Below are 16,908 nucleotides of genomic sequence, written 5' to 3'. Positions count from 1 at the left end.
GGAGATACGAAAGAAAACGTGTGAAGCAGTCGCGACCCAGTAGCCCATTTCCCGCAACTTTTCTATGACGTCACGGAACCTTGTTTGTGCGATTGGCGGCTGCCTAACTGACCTGTCGCAACTACACATGACTGGACGGCTGTAATGGGGCCTCTAGTGACATGTGACCGCATCACTTGAATGCTGACGTGCAGTTAACGCACTGAAAATTGTTTATTGTTGGGTCGTACGACGTCATTCTTGCTCATAACACGTCACTATGGCGCAAAATTTGAAAGTTTTTAAACACTTCTTGCTATTTTTTGGTTAAAAAAAAATCTTTTGTGGCTGTAATGGAGCTGAGTGAAATACTGAATCCTAGTTCTTTCAAATTAAGCGAGGTTGTTTTTTCTCTTCATGGCTCCTTTAAGGATACCGATGTAGGAAGAAAAAAATGACCTGAGAAGTTTAAGGGCATAGAAAATATTTCGAATAAAAGCAGGAAAAGGTTTTTGTACATTTGTTAGATATAAGGGATAACCAAACAGTGTCTTCCTCTAAGAAAAATTTATCTTATTTTGTATCTGAATATGCTGCCAACCAATAGTGTTCATGTTTATGTCCAAGCAGGAGCACGTGGGTATTTGCCCGAAGTTTTCAATGAAATGCAGCGAATTTGTAAGTCGAGTTGTAGATAAATATCGCCACGACCACTCAAACAATCGGTGTCCCGGAAACAGGAAGACAACCGGAAGTACTCAGGTGAGCATCTTTTTGCCATTATTCTGAAGTTTGAAACCATAGGATTGTCCAACGCAAGATGTTTGTATTTACTTTTATAAATTTTATGAAACCGAAGCTTTTTAAAACACCCGCCGCGTTGGCTCAGTGGCGAAGGCGTAGCGCTGCTGAGCACGAGGTCGTGGGCTCGGTTCCCAGCCGCGGCGGCCGCTTTTCTGATGGAGGCGAAAAGCAAAAACACCGGTGTGTACGAGATTTCGGCGGGCATTAAAGATCCCCAGGTGGTCAAAATGAATCCGGAACCCTCCACTACGGCACGCCTCATCGCCTGCGTTGCGTCTACAATCAGTGTAGACGTTGCGTCTACAATCAACCCTACAATCACTGAATTAAGCTTTTAAGCCGATACGCAAGCAGCATGGAAAGTCCCAATATACTGGCGTTTTCGTGGTCAGTAAAACCTTCAATTGCCTGAAGAAAATGCAGGGTGCAGAATGGGGTTTCAAACGTCAAGAAAGCAGGGGGAGCGGAATTCCAGAAGGAAGTTTAATTCGGAGAAAAGTGGTATACGAGCACGCCAGATAGCTTGGACGCTGACAAAAAATAATTAATGAAAATGTGTGCGAATGGCGAGGGATGAAAGCTGAGACACTTCATCAACTCCCTTTCGAAAAATTCTAGGAATAGCAGTTATATTTGTGTTGTGTTATTGGTTGATTCATTTTGAAGGAGGTGTAAGTAGCCACGGCATACTTACTCCCCCCTCACTTATGCTTCCAATATTTATATCATCGTGTGTGTTGCCATGTACTTGATGCAAACGTGAAAAAAAAACAGGGCATCTGTCACACACAAAAAAGACAGGAGCTGTCTCCGTGTTACTGGCCTTCGCTTCAGTTTTAAGTGTAGTTCAACCTTTCCTTGGGACGAGTGACGCGAAGTTCTGATGCAGTACCGATGTATTTTAACTTCCTGTGGCAAGAAACACTAGGGAGCGCACTGCGTGTTGTGTTGTCTGTGTCCGTATATGTGCTCTTTTGCATTTAGCATTCTGCACGACATGGTCCGAGTTGACTCTATTGCGCAGTAATTTAAATTGCCGCAATCCGCATGAGCACAGTGCCGATATTTTCTGCACTCACTGGCGGACCAGCGCATGTAAACGCGAAACCGGATTCTATTTTGTTCACTCTTCGTTGTAATGTTTTGTTCTTGTTGTTCGTTATGACAGATGTTTCACAAAAGGGCAGAAATCTAAACAGTAAAAGAGCAAAAAGAACACAACTACCCACGGGGCAGTTTTAAATGTTCGGTTATGGCCCGACATTTACGGCAAGTTTAAACTATAGATATCGTACAAAATAGTGGGGGTCTCCCCAGATGTAGGACTTAATTAAGGTATGTGCATAAGGAAGGGTAAATTGTCATACCGTGGTTGATATCTAGTGGTAATGGGAGATTGTATCCGGGTAATGCTCCTCGCCATGCAATTCCACCCGTAAAAGAGCATTCAGATGTGTGGAAAAGTTTTGATAACTTGTGCTTTTGTATCGTGTCCTCATTTAAAAACGTCTTTTTAATGCACCAAAAAATCACGAGTTCACGGATCCAGCTAGCTTCTTGATGTCGTGTATACTTTAGAAAGCACGTGACACCCACATCATTTACTCCACATTTAAGTGACTGCAACTCGTCAGAATAAAAAGGCGGCTGACTTCCTCATTGAACTATGTAAAGTAAACTGGCGTAGTGGAACTTAAATAGGTTGCGCAAGTCTAGCTGAAGCAGAGAAAGTGTGAGCTTCTGTTCTAGTTGCATGCACCAAGAGGTACTTTTCTGCTCATCGTGAAACTGTTAACAGACAGGTGGAACAACAGTTAAAAGTAGTTAGGCCAGCATGAGTTAAAACTGGCCAATAACAGTTGTAAGTCATGATAGCTAATAAAGCCTGATGTCATCCTGGCACTGGTGTCGAGAGCTGCATATGGTGCGTGACATAAAAATATGCAAGCCCAGAGGGCAGTTGCGTTGCAGATTTGTGGATACACTAGACTTGCAGCGCACAGGCTAACCGCAAATATGAAACAATATTGCAGCAGTCGGCGCGTATCTAGTTTCAGTAGTTCTTCACAGTCAGTTTGAAAATGTTTATTTAGCATGCTTAATGTACCTGATGTCAAACCGTTCGTTGTGTTGGATTCGTGGGACGTGTTAGCGTAACTTACTGCCTTTTCGCAAACTGAATCCGTCATTTCAGAGAGAAAGTAAATGACCAGAGCAGGTTACCTGGTCGCAGAATTTATACGCATGCACTTATGACATACAAATAAATTTTTGTAGCAAAAGCTACAGTGCGCTTCCTCTGGCAGTCTTCGCTGGGTAACCAGTTTTGACCTTGAGAGGTAGAGGTCAAACCAAACCACTTTCCACAAGCGCCTGGATTGAAGGAGCGCGCGATGGCCGTGAGAGATAGGCGAGAATTGAACGGAGAAGCGCGCGGGACCCGTTCCGCCACCTGGCGGAGGATGGCGAGGACACGGCCGTCGCAGCGATAAGCGCGCGCGACGAAGGAAGGCGACGTGCGCGCAGAGCCGTGTGCGATGGAGGAGGACGAACGTCCAGCTGAGGTCGGTCGTACAGCAGCGACGATTAAACAACGCCGTGAGGCGAAAAAGAGAAAACACGCTACTGTGGCGTCCAGCATCGCTACCTTCCAGTCTTAAGCGTTAGTGCGAGCTTTTTTTGATTTTTTCTTTGTGTTTGTGTTTCATGTCAGGTGGAAGCCGATCATTTCAAGTCAGAAGCCAGGTCACCTCATGGCAAAACTGAGCAAGAAGCAGGAGAGATTGACCAATGTCCTAATTGCTTTGTTTCGTTGAAAATTCAGGACGTTGCGGTAAGATTACGCCTTTGGATTACGTTAGATCACCTAGTGAATTGTTTTAAGCGCAATTCGGGAGGGAGGAATGATGGAGCGCATTGAAAATGTCAGCGTTATTTTTTGAGTTGTTCACATACGATCAATAATTTCGATGAAAAAAATGCCCGCATCTTTGCTCTACTTGTACCAAAGGTATATAGTGTTACAACTATGGGCATCGTGTGCAGGAGGCAGTCTTTCGCGGATAGCTGGGGAATAGTTACCAGATTTTCTCCACCATAATAAAGAATTTTGTTGTCTAGAGAACGCTTCACAGCAGTACAACTAAAACATCATTTCCAAAGACCACTGCAAATAAACCTGGGAAATCTGGGAATTACCCTCACCAGAATGATATGACAACAATACGAAACTAGGTGTTGCAGAAAACTCACTGATTCTTTTAAAAGGAGGTGTAATTAAAAAACGCCCTTCTCGTTTCAAATATGAAGTGCTGATGGTTCTTCAATCCTGCAGTAGATGTTCTGTTGGCTGTAGCTGCTTGAATTGAGTTTATGATATTCCTGCTCATGAATATAATGATCACGCTATTTTGCCTGTTTTGAAGAGTCCAAGGCATAAGGGAAAACTTCCGAACTGAAAAGCGCGTTTTTTTATTCGAACGCCTTGCAGAGCATACAGCATACGGCACCATTATCGGCCATTTTTCCCCGACGCCAAAACCTCGAGGCCGATTATTCGCGCAAACCGCCCATATCTTCGAACGGCTCTGGGTTTCTTTGCTAATTCGGAAACCACGAGTTTCGTCATTGGCTCAAAAGAATATACTCGTTCCTAGTGAGCAGGAAATGTTCTATGACATAGCGGGAGTGACCCGCCACGGTGGCTGAGCAGCTAAGCTGAGCCCAACAGCGGAAATTCGACTCCCGGCCGCGGTGACCGCTTTTTTGATGCGGACAAAAAGCGAAACAACCTTGCATCGAGATTTCGGCGTACCACCACCCCCAGGTCACCAGGTGGTCCAACTTAATCTCTAGATGACCACTACGCCCGCCTTATAGCCCTGGTGTTGCTTCGGTGCGCAAAACACGAACAGTTGTATTTCTATAACAGGTGTCGCTAAAATGAAGCGTAGTAAAAATGACGCGCTCGTAGGCAATGCCTGGGGCAAGCCCACAGTGATGTTAAAATCGGAGAGTGCATGGAGCACACGCCGCGGTGGCCTCACCCGTCTGGGAAGCAGACACCAGCGAGACAGGTCGCTCTTTGTGGCAGTAAAAGTCTTACCGATATCCTCAAAATGGTTCCTTTCAATTTTTAATTGGGGACACTGACTGATATGTGGCAATAAGTAATCGCAGAGTTTTAAAAAATCAAAGCCCTTTTCTTTAGATAAAAATAGAAACAGCGATGGGACCTCCAATGCAACCCGTCTCACATTCAATGTCCGAAATTTATATTGGTTCGACCGCGTTGGAATGAGAATGACACAATCAGTAGACGTCGGCTTCATTACGGGAGGGGCCCAGGTTCGGTTCCCATCAGTGGAAGAGATTCTTTTTCTTGAGACGCTTGATCTACGTTCGCTTATCGTCATCATTGCTTTGTGAAACCCGCTGCGTAAAGTTCGTTTTACTTGAATGCTTTGTGTGGCAACATCGAACGCCATCAGTGAAGCATAGAAACCATCACCTTAAAATCGTTGCATTCCATAACTCCAAGGAGCACTCTGCGGTCTTCACTTGGACGATAGTTGTTTCGCATTTACAACTCTTAAAAAGTGCTGACGTATTCTCGCATTTCCTGTATGCTCGCTTTTGCTCGCGAGAGAAAGAAAGTGGTTTTTACTTCCCCCTTAGCCTTTAAACGTGGAGACACCCTTTGAGCGGTCCCGTGCGGCGAAGGGCGCCATTTTGGGTCAAAGTGCTAAACCGTAGGGTAAATACTATATGCTCAACGGGGTCGGCCAAGTGTCTCACTGTACCAGGCCGCTTCTGATGCGGTGTTCATGTCTAAGCAGTACTTCAGTGCTTCCAAGTGCACTACGTAGCGAGTGAGCATTTTTGCATTAACGTAGAACGACCGGCCATTGCAACCTTCTGTGAAGCGGCTCGACAACAATAGAGCTCAGCCTTTTCCATTTCCCCCAACACCCATCAACACAAAAAAAGTAGGAATATTGAACTATCGTGACACTGCATTTGCGTGAGAGATCTGTTTGCCGAGTGAAGCCAGTCATCGAGCCACGCTGAAGGTGACTAAAGAGTGCTTTCCTGCGCTGGCCAATAATCTACCCCTCCGAACATCTCGTCTCATCAAGCTTGGGAGAACGCATTTGGCGCCCTGTATCCGTGGTGGCTTTAAACACAGACCAGGTACAAGCGATAATAGCAGAGAAACCGTTTGAGCAAATTTCATGGCAGCCAAAATAACAAGGCGCGGCTTGCTACGACTGTGATTGATTGACCCAAGATGGCGGGGCGAACGTATACGTGACTCACCCCCCAACGTTGGATCCGTGCGTGCATCGAGGTACTCTACCCCTTACCAAAAAGGCGCGCCCTGGGGCGCAATAGGAAATAGTTCAGGCGATGGTAGCCAGAACACGGCGGTGGGACACAGGCACTTCTTGAGACACAGTCACTCAGTTTGTGTCTGTGCCTCAGTTTACTCAGTGTCGAGTGGGAATAGTTACTTAAAACAAGGATATAAACAAAAGGATGAATACTATGCTCAAATATGTGCTTTAAATATGGCTCTCTGCCGTCACTCGACTGCTACAGGAAACCACATTTTGTTGCCGCTTTAGCCTGGTGACCCTGGTGGCTCGTCCTGTCACTGCATTTGTCTGTCGCGGAGATAAAATCCGTGTCTGGTTCCTTCTCGATTTCAATTTTGCTGTACGGGTGAAATTAATTTCCCGCTCGCTTCCTAAACAACTCCCCAAGTGGCAAGTATATTGCACGAGAAAACCGAATCGGAAAAGGGATGATATAATTTTGATAATGCTTCCAGGATAACAACCTGCGCTCCCGCTACGCGCGCACCTTCCAGGAAGATAAGGACCCCGTGTAGCCGGGGAAATGAACTGCGAAAACACGTACTATGTTAGAAACTGCCAGAGGCAGCAACTTGATATCGACCAGATAGTTTCCGCTCCCCCGGTGAAGTGAGCAGAGCCCCGGTCTCTCTTGTGTCAGCATGTGTAAACGTTTAGGGTTCGTAAGACGGCGAAACCAATTTGACCATTCATAGCCCATCGATAGTAATTATAATTCTTGGTGGTAATTCGTCTTCGCATGAGTACGCGGGTTAAAACTTCGACTCGTCTTGGCCCAGTACTCCGTCACATGCACCCACAGCGTCCGACAGCCGAGGGTGCTGGTTCCGCGTGTAAATCCCCAATGTAAAGGTTTTAGCGAAACAGGTTTTGGGGGCATATTACTTCCCCACACAAGCATTCTGAATACTGGTTAAAAGTGCAGCGGAGTTTCTTGAAAGGCTGGTTCCAAAACATGCGCTTTTTTTAAGCTCTCAATTCGAAGTATGAGTGCCTAATATGAATTGATACTTGAAAACCCTGTATATGAAGATATTTGCCCTGGATTTTCAGACTGAATTTTATCAAAGGATTTCCTAGAATCAACTCTCAAAAGGATGATGCCCTGTGCGCACCACTACACGAGCGTAGCAATATTGAGCTTACATCAAGAAATAGCCACTTATATTAGAAAACAACCGCTTCCAGTATTCATGTGTGTATAAATGAGTGTCCTGTGAATAATCAGAAAATGGGCATTGCGTGTAGTATTCCTAATACATTTGTCTGGTTGAAGTTATGGCACATAATTTGTCGGTTCAACAAAGGCGGCCAGGAAAACGTGCTCTTAAATTATGACAGGCAGTCAGTCATAGCTTTCATTGAACTATTTTGATGTTTTACACAGGTATATCTCTAGCGTCTTAAATCGCTGGGCTAAAGCTTTTGGGGATATGAAAGCCGCTGAGTATTACGTGAGTAGCTTACAACAACGTGAAACAAAGCAGGCATGGAGGACGAAAAAAGGATGAATGTAGTGGGAGTTTTAATGGCATGTTTGCATTGTACGAAGCAACAGCCATTTTTGAGTGTTGGCCGACATCAGACAGAAACAAGAAAGCAATAATTTTCAAGAGCGTTGCCAGGTTGATACGACCCATTATTTTGTAGATAAAGCCGTCATGGCGAGATTGCTTGCCCAGCAATTCCCTGCGTTAGGCCACAAAAGAGAAGACTGCAAATACAAATAGATGTATCTGAAGACTATATTCTTTAGTTGGCAAATTTAACGCGAAAATTTTTGTCTGTCGGCCTGCCTGATTTTCTGCGTGACTGCCTCCTTGTGTGTGTGTCTGTCTGTCTGTCTGTCTGTCTGTCTGTCTGTCTGTCTGTCTGTCTGTCTGTCTGTCTGTCTGTCTGTCTGTCTGTCTGTCAATCCTTTGTCTGTCCATCTGTCCCTCTGTCTGTCTGTCCCTCTTTCCCTCAGTCTGTCTGTCTGTCTGTCGGTCCCTCTGTCTGTTCTTCGACTGCTAGATCGGGTGGCAATATGCATACATGTCAATGATCTTGAACAAAAGTAAAACATTAAGCATGTCCGTGGCAAAATATCAATAAATAGGTTATATCTGAAATGTTCCTCAAATTAAAAATACCTGACTACTCGATTTTTCTGATAGCTATTGAAATATGTCTTCAAAAAGTGTTTTAACCAGAAAATACAACAAGCGCGCCCGCGCGGCACTGGCCCTCCTGGCGACATTTCAAGAGGTCTAAAGGTTCCAGTAAATCGCGCACTACCAGTGGAATGCGGTAAATTCCGATTCTGTTGAGGAACCCTGCCCTGTATTTACCGTGGGAGACGCGCGACTGGAGGGGAAGAGCATGAGAGGCGAGAGTGAGTAAAGAGAGGCATTTACGTGGCAGGGACGGTGAGGACTTTCGTCTTTCGACGACATTTCTATATGCCACCTATTTTTAAAGACGATAGTCTTTCTTGGGCCACTTAAGCGCAGGAATTCGTTCTGTGTGTATGTCTGTCTGTCTGTGACTCGATGCAGCCACCCGACCAAAATGAAACCGAACTGCGCAATAGTCTTATATAACCAAAGTCAACTCTAAACGTCTCAGGCCGCGGCGGCCGCTTTTCTGATGGAGGCGAAAAGCAAAAACGCCCGTGTGTACGAGATTTCGGCGCACGTTAAAGATCCCCAGGTGGTCAAAATTAATCCGGAGCCCTCCACTACGGCGCGCCTCATCGCCTGCGTTGCGTCGGCGCGTTAAACCCCACAATCAATCAATCAACTCTAAACGTCTAAGTCCGGTGGCAATGTTCAAACTTGTCAACATTGTTGAACAAGAACAAGACATTACGCAAATATAAGGCAGAAAATCAATTCATAAGAGATAGTTGCAGTGTTCCTTTATTAAAAAATTCATGGATGCTTGGTTTTTGTGACAGCAAACGAAACACTGCATCAACTGCAAAAAAGCGTCGCCTGCTGTTACCAGCGCTACGATAGCTCCTGGAGGCATTTAACAAATGAAACGGCAACAGTTACAAAAGCTTCTACCAGATAGGTTCCACTTTCCGCTTGAAATGCTCGTGGAGTAGGACACAGTGGTTCTATAAACGTTGTAGTTGGGTGCCCGATTCACTCACGTCTCCGCCGCACGGCAGCGCTTGCATCGAGGCACCCGACTTGGAGCAGTGAAACGCGGTAAATTTAAATTGACTTGAGCAAACCTCTAGCGTATTATCTTGGGAGGAACAAGACGGGAGAGCAAAAGCATGAGAGGTTAGCGGGAAACAAATGAAAAGCATTTACTTAGCAAAGGCGACAGTCAACTATCGTCTTTCGTCGATATTTGCAATGAAAGGACCAGATACGCGGTGATTTTTTTTTTCAAGGAGCCAACTGTATCTATCTTATCATGGATGGCATTTTCATCTGCGCAGGACCACGCAGATAACTGTCCAAAGCTTCTCGTGTGTGAAACATGCTCTAGCCATGTTCTGGCCAAAGATTACGGCAAGCATTTGGATGATGAGTGCCCTGCAAACAAGCAAAGCTGCAGAAGCTCTCAGGTAAGAAGTCGGGCTGGTCTGGCAGAGCAAACATACTGTACGTACTAACTAGGAACACCCAAAAGGAGTGCTTTTGGTGAAACATGAGCAGGGTAGACTGATAATGTATACTTTTTTCCGTAGCAGCCTGTGACTGCAGTGGGAATAAAATAAAAGAAACTCCAGAAAAGACTGTGTGGAGAGACAAAATACAGGAGAAACTTTAATACTCCTTTCTGTACGTAAGGACGGCGACGAGAACAAACTCCGGTGGGAGGTAGGAAAAGTTCAAACAAGGGTGATTCTTCCTACCTCTATTTGGCTGCCGATTTTGAGATTAAAATCTCATGGGTTTGTGCATGCCGGTTTTGAGATACAGATCTCATGGGTTGCGATAGCCTTGCTTCAGTGAGACCCGTCACGGTTTAGGAAATACATGCCGTAATAAATTTTTAAATATTTCTTCGAGCAACCCCACCGTCAATGCGCTTAAACGCTGCTAAGACGCTTAAGTCTATACTGCAGATTTCAGCTGAGCTAAAAGCAAATACCAGCAATCAGGGACATCCCTGGCTTCCTAGTACACCCGAGCATCTGAAGCCCAGAATGCACATTACTTCGCATTTATTTGTATAAAAATTAGCTGAAGGATCCTGGACATTTATCAGATGTGCAAATTGCCACCCTTTCTGCGGAAAGATCTTGCAACCGAGTTAAATGCGGAACGACTTGAGGAGTAGCGTGTGTTTGGACGGGTTGCATTTTAATTGAGACCGCGGTAAAATGGCTATAAAAAAATCTCTCACTCTAAATGAGCAAAGAATTCGTGGCAAAACTGGTGTAGTGATCGTATCGCCTGAGAAATGATGAACGTGCTTCCGTAGGCATAGTTGTGACAAAATGGTAGTGCGAATTTGTTGGTCACTCACGTCCTGTATTTGTCATTCCCCGAGCTTCTGCGCTAATTTGTGCAATAATAGTGACTATTTATTCGAGCTTTAGTGAGATGCGCTGATTGGCGAGTCAGCTCAAATTTAGAAGTAAGATTTATCACCAGTAATTTAACACGGTTGCGGGAAATACAGAATGCCGGGATACTCACTATTTATTTTGAATACAGTGCTAAGTGAGATGAATGAACGCATTTGTAATTCCCACTCGAAGCAATATAAAACAGCATTCTAGACTGCTAAAATGCACAGAACAATGGAAAATTTTGATTAGTGGTAAAACAGACAGTACGACGTCTCTGCAGGACATTTTCCCTCCTTCACTTAAAAATGCTTCAAGCACAATTATTGCTACACGTCGTCTTTACTGAAAGCATGTTAGTGTCAAAGAAGGTTTAGTGCACTTATACCGTACTTGTACTAAGGGGTCGCGAAAAGTGGGGAAGCTTGCAGTGTCTGCACGTCGCTGAGAAGCAGTGAAATGTTCTTAGAGCAATTCGTAACCTCAGCCGCAAATGTGAAGTTGCCTGGGATCCATGAATCCTCGATAAGACATTCTTCCTAAGTTGAGGATCGAAGAATCACAGGAAAGGGTGGGAAATCCCCGTATTATGCCACCTCTCTGTATTTTGTGTACACCGTTACGGCGTGTGCTCGCCACGTCAAGCGTCGACAGTATAAACGGTACGGCCGGTAGCTATTGCACCCAGAGTTAGCCACTCGGCCTTGTCTCGTGTTTTATTCCAGGTGGATGAAGATAAAGATCAAATTTCAACCAAACCAGCCTCTTATGGAGCAAAAAATCGAGCACCCGACTTTGTAGAAGGAGCTCTCCCATGTCCCTATTGCGAGACTCTGTGGGAAAACAAGGATCTGCAGGTAATCTCCCAACCACTTACACTTTTCGAACATTCTACGATGTATGCCCTTGAAGTTGTCACTTTAAGGTAAAAATGAGTGCGAAAACACGTTAAAAGTCACAGCTCAGGTGACTGATCTTTTCTTTATTAATGAGTAAGAAATAAAGCCCCGCAGCGGAAATGGGGTTTTCTTCGAAATGCTCCTTTGAGAAATATCCATCAAGCATCGAAAAATACCATCCTTTGTCACTTCTGTCCCCGTGTGACTAGTGTTCTGGTTTAGAAAGTACAGCGCGGTTAACTATAAAAGAGAACGAAAAAGCATCCTTTAACAGCGCAGGCGGCTACAAAATTTGTCCATCGGCAAGACCGAAAAAAACGGCATTCGGAATCACATATCCCTAAATGTGCATGTTACGGCAGCTGGAAGTGAATCCCATTGCTCGTTTTAGCAGTGGAAGTCACTGTAAGGGCGAAGCATATGTGCGTGAATGTGTGTTTGTGTATGCATAACATTGGGATCACATTGTCAGTTTATATTGATGCCGTCGAAAAAGAAACACTCTGTATTGTTTGTATCTGTTCAGGAGCACATAAAAAATTGCCAGCGGGACCATTTCGAAGCGCTGAACTCACCAAGCGGGAAGACGGATGGTCGCCATCCAGGGAATTCCTTGTTCCAGGAAAGCAAAGATACCAGATCCATTAAGGTGAGCAATTATCATTTCCATAGGTGACAGGACGTCGGCAGTAACACGCCTCTATGCACTATCGGCCAATAAAGTATAAACCAGGGCTTCGTGAAATTAGAATATTTTATATTTTATGCCGCTGCCAGAATCAATAGAGTATGTGCGGCCCGATTTCATTTCCCTTGGAGGTTTCTGGCTGGGCACCTGGCGGAGAGAGAGAGAGAATAAACATCTTTATTTCGAGCTCAATGGTACAGAATAGTGAGAGCACTGGTGGGGGGCGCCCGCTAGTTTGGGATGCCCTTTTCCTTGCTGGCTGCTAGTGCCCTCTCTATGAGCATGTCCCGGGTCTAGAGGTCTGAGCTGGACAGCCAGTCCACCCACTGCTTGTACTTGGGACGGAGATTGGGTGTGAGGGATGGGGATTGTTGGAACTCCCAGACCAGGTGGTACAGGGTGCCTGGCTGGGGGCAAAAGGGGCAGGTAATATAATATTGGGTGGAGCAGATATGGTGACGGACGATATATTGAGGGTAGGAGTTGGTCTGTAGCCGGCGAAGTGTGGTCGCTTCGACTCTGGAAAGGTGGGAGTTGGAACTGTTGACGCTCGTGTCTGAAGGGAGAATGTCCGCGTAGCCATTCAGTATGTAGGAGGTCTTCTCCGTGTTTTAGCTCTATTCGGAAATGACCCGGAGGGTGTGTACTCGGGCAGCGGCGTGTGCCGTCTCATTTCCGTCGAGAGACTCGTGTCCTGGGGCCCACACGCTGTGGGTGTCGAGAAGCTGCGGGATGGTATTAATGATCTTGAGGGCGAAGGGTTATATGCGGTTGTTGCGGCGTGCTACTTGCGAGTCCGTAATGGCTTTAATGTAATGCCTCTTTGTTGTGGCTGCTAGGGGGATGGCGATTTCCTCAGCGGCTGTTTGTACAGGTGGTGCATAACGTGGTGGCTGTGACTTCGGTTCCCTAGTGGTCCATAAACGTGACTTCGTGGGCGGGTTTGCGGGTATAGCATGCGTAGCCCGTGTAGCGTGTCGTACGATTCCCTGCGTGCTTCTTCGTAACCGCATCGACCCTTGCTTTGCGGCGTGCTTTGTTGTAAAGGGGGGGGCATATTCCACGGCACGGGAGCTACACGAATGTGTTGACTGATGTGGAGGAGGATACGTTGGGGCTGGTCTTATTTGGGCGGTACTGGGTATAGGAGGCATGTAAGGGTATCTCGTGCGGTATGTGTGAGCTTGAGACGGGTGGTTTGGGGACAAAAATGAGTTTCGTGCAATTCTTCCAAAGTGTTGTGTACCCCTAGTTGGAACAACTTGCACGTAGATGTTGAGGGGGATAGGCCTAGGGCCAGTTTGTAAGCTTGGCGAATAAAAGTATTGAGTTTTTCTTTTTCGACGGATTTGAGAGCCAGGTATGGTGTGCCGTAGTTTAGACAACTGGTTAATACTGTTTTCGTTACTCTGGGAGTGTCCTTCTCGTGAAGGCCGTAGCGGCGTTGGGCGATGCGTCGCACAAGGTGCGTGAGTTGTGCGAGGGTGCGTTTTATTGTAGCTAAGGTTTGAGAGCCGCTTCGATTTTTGAGTATGCTGAGACGTCGACCTCCACATAATTACAACGCCAGCCAGCAGCAAAGGCATACTGCCAAGCAAACGAACACCACTCACCAAGTAAGGTGGTCAGCCATTGTAGCACCACCCCTCACTGCACCTGGCTGATAAATCCCCTCAAAATCTCCAACCCGTGGTCTGTTTACTTTATTGGCCAATAGTACATGCCACAGCGATCAAAGACTGCACAAACCAAAAAACCAAACTATTTTTCAAAATACACACAGAATACAAAAATATACTTTACACAAACAACAACACAGTTTATTACATGTCCGTTAACCTCTAAAAATGACAATGTGCGCTACGCTACTCCTAGCAACGAAAAGTGAAATATTTTGCCCTGCTGCACCATTTACCACCAACAAATAACCGCTTGAGCCAATAACCAATAACCAATTAAGGCTCAAATAACGCCGCATCGTTTTCGACACTAATACCAACTTAAATCAAAACTTTATTTTTCACCCACGTAAAGCAGTAACGTGCCATACGACAGGCTTTCCACAGCAACCGTACAAGCAACGACTACCTTTTTTCTCGTATTCAGGAGCCAACCACTTTTCGTACAATGAAAAGAATCGCTAGCTCTTTCTCCGACACACGCTGCACAGGCATTCGCCCCAGTTTCTAGGCAGCATAACCTGGAAGCTATATATTTTAAGGGTAAAGAAAAGCTATATTATTTAAATAAGGACTAAACAATATTCCCCTCAATCAAAATACTCATTTCTCTCTGCAAAAATCTGATTGCTGGAGATAATACAACCCACAGCAGCGACCATTTATGAAACTTACATGCGACACGTCAGAAGGCACAATGTCCAAGCGACAGCTTTTGCAGTGTGATGGCATAGTTTGCTAAAATGGAAGTTATATAAAAAAACCTTCAACCCATTTTAAAATATATTTCAAACTCGTTCGATTTAAACATTCCTACCTTCTATAAGTTATAAGTTAACGTTTGTATGATAAGTGTCGTTCCAGCTCAGTTATCTTTTCTTATGAAGCGGTCTATTTATTGGTTGCTGCCTTCTAATTACTTTGCAAGCACTTAGCAGGTATTTATGACCTGCAAGCCATCTGTATTGCGTTGCTGGGTCATTAATGTGTTTCTATTTCTGAACTAGCTAGTAATCTATTCTTCACTTATCTCTTGAAAACTCGAACAAAGAGCACATATAGACCCTAGACCCTGATTGTTACCTCTAAGCAACATTACGTGTTCGGCGCAGCCAAAGCGTGGGTAATTTTTTCAGGCAAAAATGTTTTAAGGATTCAATATCCGTAGTGCGGTAATGAAGAAATCTTCGTTAGTGGGGCCAAGAACTTCTCATAAATGGTTGCAATTATACAAGTCTGTGTCACCATCCTACCTACTGTATTTTCAGGAAACTAAGGAAGGCCACGAGAAACCGATGGAGACTGAAGATGACGTTGAAGCCCTGAAGAAGAGAGTAGAGGTGAGTTGATGTATATCATGTTCGAAGCGCACGCTACTTCTACCGTTTTTTTTTACGTACAATGAGAAATCACGTTATGGAAAGTCTCGCAGATAGTAAGGTTCAACGCGTACATTCTGCATAATTGCACTGAGTCAAGTTGCCTTTGTTCCCACTCTTGAACTACGTTGCCCAAACTAACCACAAGAGTTTGCGGAAGCGGATGAAGCCTGTCTAGAATTATTTTTGTCCTACCACTGGAAATGTTTATTTGAAGCATTTAACGCCATATGTAAGATCAAAAATGGCGGGTTCACAGTTTCGCGTGTTTTATATCGCGTCTCTATTCCCTGAAATCAAGTGTGATGGAAAATGTCCGTTTACGCTCTGGTCCAGTGATTAAGCATACGGGGGGAACATAGGCATGATCATCTATGCGCCTGTGTGAACAATAGCTTGTACTAGACCGACGTGTCCCAAGGAAGTCAGGTGGTATGTTCTAATTCACTACGTTCAAGTGGAAAAGATGCCTTTCAGTATAGGCGCAGAAATGCCATTCCGACTTACTTAAATAGGGCCTTGGGGCAATTCGTACGGTACCCTAGGGCACGCATGTTCAAACAGCCGCGTCGTCGGCGGCCGCTTTTCCTATGGACGCGCAAAGCAAAAACGCCCATGTGTACGAGATTTCGGCGCACCTTGAAGGTCCCCGGGTGGCGGCCGGAGCCTTCCGCAACACCACGTCTAATAGTCAGGTGCAGCTTCGGTGCGTTAAAGCCTACAATCAGTCACTGATAAAGCTTCTGGTGATGTGTGATTAATTTTTATTTCTCGCTGTGTAACTGAATTACCAGAAGTGCCTCTTTACTGTTTTCAAACATACAGTGTTTTTCGTGTATACTACGGTGGAGCATCTGCGGTAGAGCATTTGACATCAGATGAGCTGAATTTGGGTCTAAATCTTTTTTAGGGTTGTGTTATTCCCTGTTTTGGGGTGCAGTATTTAGCCAGTCGGTGCCTGAAGCCAAAGGGGTGGAACAGCCCTATTTGATCTGACAGAAGATGAAACAACAATAACAATGATCGCTGAGCTGACCCGTAGCTCAGTTTGAATTTTTCACATCTTTCGGTACACTGTTTTTTTTTCGAATTCTTCTCTGGAAACGTACATTCTAAAGACCGGGTTTGAGGGGCTCCCCGTAAAGGAAAAGGGAAATAAGGTTGTGTAAAGCTAAGAGAAATTGATGCGCCACCACTGCCACAACTCATTCGCTCGGCATAGCTGCTAAGGTGCAAAAAGAAGCGCGAAAGGCAGGCGACCCCAGAAGCTGAGAGAGATTAGCCATCGGTTAGCAAAGAAAACAAAACGGGGCCGCAACATCCCGCTTTAGAAGCGGGAGGAAAAGAACAAAGACTCCTATTTTAGAATATTAGAGTGTGGAGTTCTACATCTGGCACAACGCTCTCCCGTTATGAAAGCGTACATGCGTACGCCTTCCTCTAGCACCGACAAAAAACTGCCAAGTTTTTAGATCATCTGCGTTGTGTGTTCAGGACTGATGAATGTAATGTGAGAAAGTTAATCGGGCGTCCCAGAGTTTTGAGATACCCCGATGTTTGAGACTGTACAGCAGTGTAACCGTGTT

At 45.2% G+C, this 16,908-nt stretch overlaps 1 protein-coding gene across 8 annotated transcripts in view; it reads left to right on the top strand.

The window, feature by feature from the left end:
* LOC144142292 (uncharacterized) overlaps positions 1–16,908 on the top strand; it is a 51,257-nt gene that overhangs the window by 32,176 nt on the left and 2,173 nt on the right. For 7 of the 8 annotated variants that reach the window (XM_077673687.1, XM_077673684.1, XM_077673688.1 and 4 more), the window contains 6 exons: positions 610–741; positions 3,497–3,616; positions 9,598–9,726; positions 11,403–11,534; positions 12,103–12,225; positions 15,212–15,283. In XM_077673687.1, the coding sequence (XP_077529813.1) occupies positions 610–741; positions 3,497–3,616; positions 9,598–9,726; positions 11,403–11,534; positions 12,103–12,225; positions 15,212–15,283 (708 nt within the window). The remainder of the gene's footprint in view (positions 1–609; positions 742–3,496; positions 3,617–9,597; positions 9,727–11,402; positions 11,535–12,102; positions 12,226–15,211; positions 15,284–16,908) is intronic. The other variant, XM_077673685.1, reaches the window with a different exon arrangement.

Source organism: Haemaphysalis longicornis, unplaced genomic scaffold, assembly GCF_048455015.1.
Source record: "Haemaphysalis longicornis isolate Haplotype H1 unplaced genomic scaffold, Haemaphysalis longicornis Haplotype H1 scaffold_6, whole genome shotgun sequence".
Classification (NCBI taxonomy): domain Eukaryota; kingdom Metazoa; phylum Arthropoda; class Arachnida; order Ixodida; family Ixodidae; genus Haemaphysalis; species Haemaphysalis longicornis.
The sequence above is the reverse complement of the archived record's forward strand: the minus strand, read 5'-3'. Positions and strand labels throughout refer to the sequence as shown.